This window comes from Coturnix japonica, chromosome 6 (genome assembly GCF_054131305.1).
Source record: "Coturnix japonica strain WE chromosome 6, WE-NBRP24, whole genome shotgun sequence".
In the NCBI taxonomy this organism is placed as follows: Eukaryota; Metazoa; Chordata; class Aves; order Galliformes; family Phasianidae; genus Coturnix; species Coturnix japonica.
In genome coordinates this window covers 15846987-15857299 of record NC_140668.1, presented here as the reverse complement: position 1 = coordinate 15857299, position 10313 = coordinate 15846987, and the positions used below count along the sequence as shown (strand labels likewise).

The 10313-nt window shown below is 42.8% G+C and overlaps 1 protein-coding gene across 1 annotated transcript in view; it reads left to right on the top strand.

The window, feature by feature from the left end:
- Positions 1–915: 915 nt before the first annotated feature.
- Positions 916–10313, top strand: part of LOC146760358 (cytosolic carboxypeptidase 4-like) — a 74328-nt gene continuing 64930 nt past the window's right edge. The window contains exon 1 of the mRNA XM_085551582.1: positions 916–1116. Coding sequence (XP_085407708.1) covers positions 959–1116 — 158 coding nt within the window. The 5' untranslated portion in view covers positions 916–958. The remainder of the gene's footprint in view (positions 1117–10313) is intronic.

Here is a 10313-nt window from a genome sequence, read left to right as displayed (position 1 = left end):
GTACACGGCTATTGAATAGCAGAGTTCTGGTTGCTTTACTGGACCACAGTATGATTGCTCTGTATGAATTCGAGTGGAGACTCTGGTCATGCCCATCAAATGCCTATGAATGGGAAGGGGTGAATGTGGGATTGTTTCCAGACCTGTCTACATCCTTGCAGAGGAGTTGGACCAAGTGACCTTTAAGGATCCTTTCCAACTCAAAAGGTTCTGTGATTCCACCTCTGTGTTTCACATTGATTGAGTAATGATTTGTAAAGCTGTTAGAAAACTGAAGGACTTTAGTACAGCTTTGGGAGCTGAGGACATAGAAGCATAACTTGCTAAATCAGCGTTTGCTTACAAGGATGCTCAGATGATACCTTTGATTGTTTTCTGTCCCTTTACTAGAGAGCCTGTGCTCTGACAGAGCTGCAAAAAACATCATGGCATCGTTGTGATTCCCTGTCAGATAGTGGCTTCCACTAAAGCAAATGTGTCAGGTTGATTTGTGACAGCAGCCTGAGATTGTGAACATTCACAGAAGGATAATTTTAAGACACATCATTGCTTTGTCCTTTTCTTTTATTCTCTATGCTTGGCAGGTGTCTACCTCTGTCTTCTTCCCTTGGCCCATCTGTGGATTTTGCTCAACACAGATGGGATTTTCAAACAATCTGCTGTCAAATTTGGTCTCTTCTGAGCATGTGTATACAGAGAGCTTTTGGAGACGTGTAACTAGGCCAAATGAGGGTGCTTTTTCATGGGAATGGCAAATAACGTATCTGATAGCAAGACAATTTTCTCTGCCAAATTGCTAGTCTGCTTTGCAACAGGGGTTCATTAGGCTCTGTCCATGAACTGTTTAGTAAGATTCTCTCTTAAAAAAAAAAGTTGGCATCGTATCTCTGCAGCTTCTGTGCATAACATCTCCATGCCTTTGCTTTGTTTTACAGACAGTCGTCCTTATGTCTTTCTGATGGCCCGTGTTCATCCTGGTGAAAGCAACGCCAGCTGGGTGATGAAGGGGACCCTGGAGTTCCTTGTGAGCAGTGATCCCATTGCTGATCTCCTGAGGAAATGTTTCATTTTCAAGATTGTCCCCATGCTCAACCCTGATGGAGTCATCAATGGCAAGTGCGTTGTAGTAACATACTTATTGTGAATTTTCACTGGGTTTACCTGCAGGCTTTACTGCTGTATACTTAGCAGGCCTAGTCTTCAGTGTTTTGGGCCAGAATTCCTGTTGCCTTTTGCCTTGTGTTTTATTCATCCTGTGATCAGTCCTGTAAGGAGAATGTAAGTCCTGGATACAGCCCAGTGTGCTGTCTCGTGTGCATCAGATATTCATGGTTCTGTACTGTGTGGGGCCGTAAGGTGTCCCAACTGACTGGGTGAAGTATTAGCGATAGCAGACAAACTGAATCTTACTTGCTGAATGGAAAGTTATCTATTCTGCCAAATCAGCAGGGCAAACTTTATCTGCAAGCTGATATATCTGGGAATAACTGGCTTTAATTAATGCTTTATATAACCTGAATGGGGGAAAGATGTAAGGATCTATTAAATGCTCGTATCTTTATGGAAATGTTTCCGTATAATGAAACTCCCTCCTTCTCCTATCTCCTTTACTCTGTTTCCTCCCACATGCTTCTGAAGAGATTCCAAGTCTTTCTGAGCTTATGAATATACCAGTTTCTTTTTGCATTCTTCAGAGCTGCCTTTACATTGCTCCTACCCACATCATCACTACAACCATTCATCTGGTTTCAGGTCAGGTTGTGCTGATCCGGTGCTGAAGAAACAGGGTAAAGACCTTAAGCAAATCTTGAGCTTATTTGGTCCTAATCTAATTCCTTTCTGTTGTGGTCTGGGCTTCAGCAGAGGGCAGCTTGGAGTGTTCTTAGCCTCTGGTCTGCGACTATGAGCATAGTTTTTTGTGTTCCTGTTCTCCCCAGGACATGAGTGTGTTGTAGTTTAGGCTGTTCAGGGGAGCTGGATGCTGCCCCCGAGTATTGGAAGCTTCTGCTGGCACCAAATGTTTCCTTGATTCTTCCAGACAGCAGAAGCAAAAATGAAAGATTGTGGCTTTCTGTTTTTCCTTTCACTCTGCTTAATTAAAGTTTCCAGCAGATGGAGGGCTGGAGGGAATGTCTGACCTTTTTTCTCCAGCTGTCAGGAGTGAGCATAGCAGAGGAAGGGTCCTCAGGAGGGACAGTGTGGCTTTTGGTGACACCTGGAATGAAGGGTACTGTCTGAGCTCATATCACACAGGAACGTGTGGAGCTTCCACTGTAGTTCAACCTGGTGATGAGTAGGAAAGTTTGGTGTGGGATAGGAGCAGAGGTCCAAGGACTTGGCTATGGCTCTGTAGCTAAGCATGAAGCCTGGGGAAGGGAGAGAACCATTCCATCATGCTCCAATTTAAATGCTGTGCTGTGGGGCCTCCCATGGCTCTGTTGCTCTTGCTTCTTCCCATGTGCTTTTTCAGTGGACTGAGGTGTTCCTGCACAGAAAGAAAAGCTTCTTTTCTTGGCCTAGAGTTTATTGGCAGCTTTTTGGAGATGACTTTTAGTCCCTTGCTGCATGTGGAAGCACATGCAGGTTTCTTTGTCCATTAATGTTCTACTTCATCTAGGTTTAAGTGCTGTATTAAACTCTGTTGTCATTCAAATCACTGCCACAAAGGGAAGCTCTTTTTCCAGGAAAAGGGTCTGTAGGCCATTATTGACTGAGTAGCTGTAAACAGGTCCATACTACTTACTTTTAGGTCTCTGTAGCACATTTCAGGAAGCCACTTATTTGCCTTGAGATTTACAATCACGACTGAATGTGTCAAATCCACTGTTTATTTTGAATCATCACTCATTTCGAATCTTCATGCTTTGAAAGTGCATCTTCTGTACTACCCATCCATCCTTCTGTTATCTGGTATTAATCCTGCTCTAGTCTCGTTACCTCGGTATCTTTATATTTAAAAAAGGGTTGAATTCTTTTCTGTTGGCAGTTCTTTTGAAGCTCCTCACTCTCTCCCTCCTCCCCAGTCCTGTGTGCTGGGGTGTGCATAATGCTTCCCTGCCCGTCACAAAGATGAATGCCATCGCACGGTTACAAAGGATTTCTTCCAGCAGCCCAGCTGTGCCCCTTCCCCAGCTGACTCCCTGCTGCAGGCACAGCTCAGTGGAAGAGTGCTCATCCCAGCAGGATACCGTGCAATCACACTTCGAGAGCCTTGTGCAGCAGCAAGACGATCAGGGCCTTGGTATTTGCTTTGGTTAATGTGATCTGAAAGTTGCATGCAGAGAATGTTCCTCTGTCACAGATATGATGGCAGTAATGTGATTATGCTCTGACTGTGTGTGGCTGAGCTAGGAAACAGCCTTCCCTTTCACTCCCTTTCACATCAGTCAGTACTATGAGGATTTATTCCTGTCTGTCAGTGATGGAGAGAGTTGAGTCCTGTTGCTGATGCTAAATGAAGGTAGTGGTGATGCAAGCATGTCTGTATGAGTAAGGCTGTCATCACATAAAAATAAAAATCACTACCCAATATCACATATAATTTGAGTTTGTTCAATCCAGAGAGTACTGATGAGCAGTTGTGTTCTGTGCGACTGTTCTCATGGAATCATTAAGGTTGGAAAAGAAGTCTGTCATCTGGTCCAACCGTCCGCCTACAACCAGTATTGCCCAGTAAACCGTGTCCTGAAGTACCACATCTCCATGTTTCTTTAAGGTCTCCAATGGATGGTGACTCCACCTCCCTGGGCAGCCTTTGCTCTGTCCTGAATAGCAGTCAGATGTAGGGTTTGTCAAATAAATTTCAGCTGATCTGGTAGTGGCTATATATTTTAATGTTAGACACTACTTTTTATTAAGTGCATCCTGTGTGTTGTCACACAGTAGTGTTTGACCACTGCTGGAAATGGGATGCTGCCTCTGATAGATGTATGGTCTGACCTGATATAGTTATTTGTGTGTTTTTTTTCTTCTTTACAAGTAAAAGTAGTCTTAATCTCCAAGAACGGTGCTATAAGATGGTCCAAAGTGACAGGCATTAAATTACTAAAGGGAAAGTGTCCTTGTAGGCTGATTATCTTGCGAAGGCTGTTCTGTGAAAACCCAAGGTATTGGTTGGTGTTCAGCTGACTGTTTTCTCTCATCCCTTTATCGTCTTTTTAAATTAAATCACGGATTAACAGGAAAGCTAGAGAAGGAATTCCATTCTACACAGCGGTGGAGAATCCATGAAGGAGCACAGCACTTTGATTAGGAAACTGCTGTGTTATACTGGGTGAGTGAGAGACCCGTGCTTTGTTCCTGGCTCTGCTGTTGATGAAGTATGTGACCTTGAGCATTTCCCCCTCCTTTTTTTTTCTTTCCCCTGAGTTTTCTTCCTGGGAGGATGAAATAATGACACACCACAACCTTCACACAGCTTGAAATGAGTGAAATATGTGTACCAGGAGCATTTTCTCTTCAATCTAGTTCTTCTGATTCATCCACTAAAACCAGGGTCAGGAAAGGAACTTGTAAAAGCTTATGACAGCACAAACAGTTCTGTTACAAAGAAATACCCAGCACTGTTGGCTGTTCACACTGTTCCACATAAGCTCATTACCACACAGTGGAGCAACAAGTTGCCTGTGCACCAACACTTCTCCATGCAGTTGTGTACCATCTTGTGACCTGCTTTTAGGCTGTCTTCTCTGTGCACATGCTACATACCCTTCTGTCAACAGCTTGTGTATGCAGCCATTCCTCAGTGTCTGCTCACACCTGCATATCTTCTGCACCCACGTACCTGGTGCTCCCATGTGTATGTTAGCAGTCACAACGTGGTAGTCAGCATTTTGTGGGGATTTTTTTGGCTGGACTTCTTCAGAGTCTGCAGTTTCATATAAATATTGCTATTTATTACCCCTGAATTTAGGGTTATTAATTATATCAGTATAACCTAATTTATATCACCATAAACAGCAATAATAAATAGTGCCAAATGCTAACGCGCAGTGCTTGCCAACCGTGCCCGTGTTTAATGAGTGCTTCCCCCCCACTTCCCAGAAGTATTAAATTAAAAATGATTCGGCCTTGCGATATGATTGATCAAACAAGAGGTGGAACTCCTAGATAAGTGCTTTTGCTTTAAAGAATATTTCATCTTCAGACTGCCCATGCACTGTCTATTATGAGCATCCACAGGTCTTGAACTGCCCAATCTCTCTCTTCCAAGTTCATGTCTCTCTCCTCCATTGCCACCTTCTTCCTTTTTCTTTACTCCCTTTCATGTTTCCTCTTTCTTCCCTTCTGTCTGCCCTTTTCTCGCTTTCCTTTCCCTACTGTTGAATCAAAGAAGCTTTTCAATGAGAGGAACTTGATGTGTTTTTGTAAATGAATTGAACCAATCAGTGGAGATGGGAGCCGGTGAGTCTATTTTGGTAAAGGAAGATTAATTTTTTTGGAAGCAGTGTGACTTCTTCGAAGGCATGGGGTAACCATAGTAGCTGTTAGGAAGAGGAAATCCTGATTTGCATTTTGGATTATAGCCATGGACTATTCTTTATCTGGTTTAAAAACACCCTGTTCCCTTCTGCACCTGCCTTCCCACAACACAGGCTGAGTAAGCTTTGCTGCTGCTTATAGGTAAGGCAGGTGAGCTGGGCTTTTTGTTTGTTTCTCTTTATTGATATTCACTCTCACTTTAGTCAGGCTGTTTGTTCCATCCTGTTTTACTTACAGGGCTTTGTTTATTGCGCCCTGGAATCCAGCAGAGAAAAGCTTTAACTCTGACAATTACAGAAATGGAGAGATAGAAACGTCCTCTGAAAGCCCTTTCAGAACACATTTCTATTGCATGCTCTCAGAAGGGAAACTATTAACTATTAATGTTTCCCACTTACTTTTTGAAACAAGGGCCTTTTTTTTTTTCTTTTCTTTTTTTTTTGAAGGATACTTGTAGGAAGAACAGAAGTAAGCTAGTTCTTCTACCCAAAAGCATTATCTGTGTATATAACTTCTATTTCCTCCTATATTATTGTGCACTCTCCTGCACTGAGACATTTTGTTCTCCACGTAGTCAGAGGCAGAGCTGGACATAGACAGCAAACAAGCTAAGGGCCGCACTTGAGGACTCACTTGATGACCCAGAACTGCATCCTTGAGGATTAAATCTTGAAGTAGAGGCACACAAAGCCATGTGGCTGTAGACATCCCTCCTACTCTCCCTTCCCTTCTCTTGTTTGCTTCTCTCTGATCAGAGGGTTAAAGAGGAGTTGAATTCTCAGAATCTAGTCTTGCATATCTAAATGGATGCCATGCACTTTGCAAGCACAATTTAAGGGGTCTCTCCAGACTAGCTGATGTGTGATGCGTGCATTTCTTTAAGGATAGTGCCAACGGTAGTTGGGTAGATGCGTGTGGAAGAACATTTTTGCATAAGATTCAGTCCTTACTCATTTAGAATGGCTGTGCTCTGAGCTCTGTGTTATAAGGTGGTCTATTTGCAAGCGCTGACTCGGGACCTCAGAGCAGATGAAAATGCCATGTCTGAGGAATGCTTGTACTGCATCTGGAATGTGGCTCAGGGAAGTGCTATGAACTGTGGGTGAACTTTCTTTGAGTGCAGTAGATGGTTCTTATCTAAGTGCTGCTCTCTTGCCTCTGGTGTTGCCTCAGCTGTCCCCATAAAGAGGACAGTGATCTTGCACTGGTGGTGAGGCATAACTGGTGAAAATGTGCTTCTTGTTGGCCATCACGGTCTTCTCAGCAGGCCGTCCTGAGAATTTTGGGTGCTTGTTCTTTAGTTCTAGTGAAGAGGGTCTAAGACCACTTATACTTCTTCAAGGCAAGCAGCCTTATTGTTCCTGATAGTCTCAGCAGATTCCCTATAGCAGAAGCCCATGATTTGGAAGGTTAGATCTATAGGATGTGAGGTAATGGCCTCAATTTGCACCAGGGTAGGTTCAGGTTGGATATTAGGCAAAATTTCTTTTTAGAAGGAATGGTGGTGTGTTGGAACAGCTGCCCAGGGAGGTGGTGGAGTCACTGTCCCTTGAGGTGTGCAGGAACCGTGGAGATGTGGCGCTGAGGGATGTCACTGGGCATGGTGGGGATGGGCTGATAGCTTGGCTAAATGGTCTTTCCAACCTTAATGAGTCTATGATGCTATGAAATCTGGCTAGTACATGAACAACATAAGATAAAATATGGGTATGTGATTCTTTAAGTCTTTGCAGCTTCTCCCTTGGTGGACCCAGAACCAGAGTCTGATCCTCCACCAAACTCTTCTCAGTACATCAGTATGCTGTGGGAGATGACCCTATTTCAGACAAAGCCTTTGCCCTGTGCTAACATGGCAGTCCATCCTTGGCTCTCCTATGGTAAACCTCTGTTGGCACGCAGCTACACCCCAGGACTCCTGACAGCACTTCTAATGCAGTATTGTTTATTCCTTCCTTTATCAGCTGGAGCTGTTGGGCTCCCCTGAGTTATTAGATCTATTCGCTCATTGTCAGTGTTTCCTCCTTTGTAAATATGTCCCCATATGTCTCTGCTCCTGAGGAATATGCTTTCTTTTCTATTTACTGCTTTTCCCAGGCACCCACCTCCTCATTGCTCTATCCACCCAGTGGCCCAATAACAGCCACAGAGATAAATAAGCAACATAACTCTTCCTAGCTATTGTTGTTATTGTTGTTGTTGCCGCCCTGCATAGTAATACATATAATAACAAGGAAACAAATCTTATTACTAAAGTAATTACAATAAATAAAAAGCTGAGAAGGGAGATGAAGGAAGGGTCTGTCAGGGGAGTGATTGCAGTAGGGGTTTTTAAAATTTAATTTACTCGAGATGTTCTTTGCTGCTTTATTGATACCCTGCTGAGGGGGCTGCGACTAATTAGCAACCAGCTGTTGTTCTAACACACCCTCACCTAATTTATTGTTTCGTCAAGTCTCTAAAATAGGAGTCTGTCTGCTATCGTTGTCTGTGGGACTCGGCACCAGTCTCATGTCAGCAGTTGGTTTTATTGCTTGGTGCTTCTGTTTTCTGAAAGCTGAATAGCTGAGACTTTGGGTGCTTTGCTGCCTTTCCTTTTATTTTCCAGCACTTTCCATGCGCTTTCAGGAGGTCGGGCAGGAGAATACGCTCAGTCTCTTGAATTATAAGAGCTTGTCCCAGAGTCCAGAGGCCTGTTATTATAACAGGCCAACACAATGCTAGATTCTGGTAAATTGCCCAGAGGGCTGTGCCACTGTTTGTATGCCTTGGTAGAGACCAAAAAAGACCTCACAGAGGAGGTCTGGCATAGATAGGGACAAGGGTTTCTTAATATGTAATGTCTATGATCTTGTTCTCTTGCTTGTCAATATCCTATGGAAGTGCTGTACTATTGTTTGCCTTTGGAGAAAACAGTATCATGTCTAAACATCCACAAAAACGAATTAGTTAATGGTCATTTTAAGAACAGGGGGGACCAAATGCATTGTCTCTTGTTTCTTTGGTCTTCCAGTCCCAAAAGCACGCACAGTGTTTGCTCTGAAACAGTAAAGGTTCCCCCCATGAGGTGCCTGCAGCTCCCTCGATGCTTTCATACCCAATCTGTTCAGATTAGTCAAGGTCACTTGGGAATTTCACTGCACTTGAAGATTACTTGATATGAGCTCAGTGATATTAATGTCTTGGACTACTAAACAATTCAGCTTTAAGCCTCAGAAATTATTCCATTTTATATGGCTACTACCTTGTATTTTCAAGGTAGCATGAATATTAGATATGAACACGATGTTCCGTGGGCTCAGAAAGGAATTATTTTTGTTCAGCATTCATGTCTAGTCTCCTGACTGACAACGGGAGTTCATAATCAGATGTCTGCGCTCCTTTGACAGTTCTAAGAGCCAGGAGGCTGATGTACAAAGCTAGCTTTTAGTAAAGTTAATGAGTTGATTGAATTATATTCTTATTTGCATTAGTTTGAGTGTGTATGATTATCTTTTGTTTGTTATTATGCTCATTTAAGTCCATTTGGTAATATATTATTCCCATAGCAATTGTGCCTGTGCTAGGCTCTGTGCAGACAGGCAAGGACCAGCTTGTCTCTTGTTAGGAGCTGATCCAATACTGGCACAGCGTGCTTTAGAATTGGCAAGAACAAAGAGGATACTGGGGTGCTGGCTAATGGATCTGTTGTGAAGGCTAATCCATTTTCTCATGATGTACTTTATGGAGGTGGAAGCTTTTGTAGTTACTGCTTTCCTTCACTGTTTCTTCTTAGGATGGGGGGGAGAATCTCACTGCCGTGACTTCTTCAGCCACCCAGGGAAGATTTGTGAGGTTCAGTATCATCAGTGAAGGGACTGGAGAACGCTGTAAGATGAGGGATTTCTTTATGCTTTCTTGAAATTGTCAGGATGCACCTGCAAACCCTGAACCCAGTTCACCCCATAGTTAAACACTACAATGAGATGTCACACAGATACTAACGAACTTGGATTTTGCATCTGATTCCTGGTTGTGGTAGGCATGGAGTACCGACATAAATGCTGAATGTACTGGGTAGAAGCTCATGTCATGAGTGCAAGGGCTAGTTTTGATCACTTATCTCAAGACCAACTCATCTTACCCAAGTTAATGCCTTTTGGAAGCTACAGATTCAGACTTGGAGTTGTTATTCATGGGATGGGAAAAAAGTCCACAAAATGAAATTGTAAAAACTTCACTTTTATAGATGCAATGAAGAATGTCCAATACTTTACTGCAATATCCACACTACCTGGAAAGCTGAAATTGCCTGGGAATGAAGATTATTGTCTCTCATAATAAACCTTCATATATTACTGTGTAATAAATCGAGCAGTATTTCTTTCACCCTGCAAACTGGACATCCCTGGAGTTCCAAGTGACATTTCAAATTTTATACGACCATTCAGTCCCTTTTAAGTATTAAAACACATCATTTTTTGTGATATATGCACAGAAGTTCTTTCTAAAAGCATATGAATAAAAAAACTTGGAGCTTAGTTATGCAAAGGTAGAGCTGCCTTACTGCGTGTTGGCTTTTAAATGTCTCTGTTTAGTTAGCTCGGTATTTTAGCTACTACTGTTCTTTAACATCTCTGTTTCTGTGTTTCTTTTCCGCTCTTCCCTGCCCTCTGTTTCATTTGAATAACAGATTCAATTGAATAACAGCTGGCAAAGTACAGTGGTAGGAGAGCAGATATGTGACTGCCTTGGGTTGGAGAAATGGGCTGGCAATTGGAAAATGGTGTTTTAAAAAATGGGACAAAGAGGCATAACAACAAAAATAAGCTTCATCTGGAAGCCTGTATTTTCAA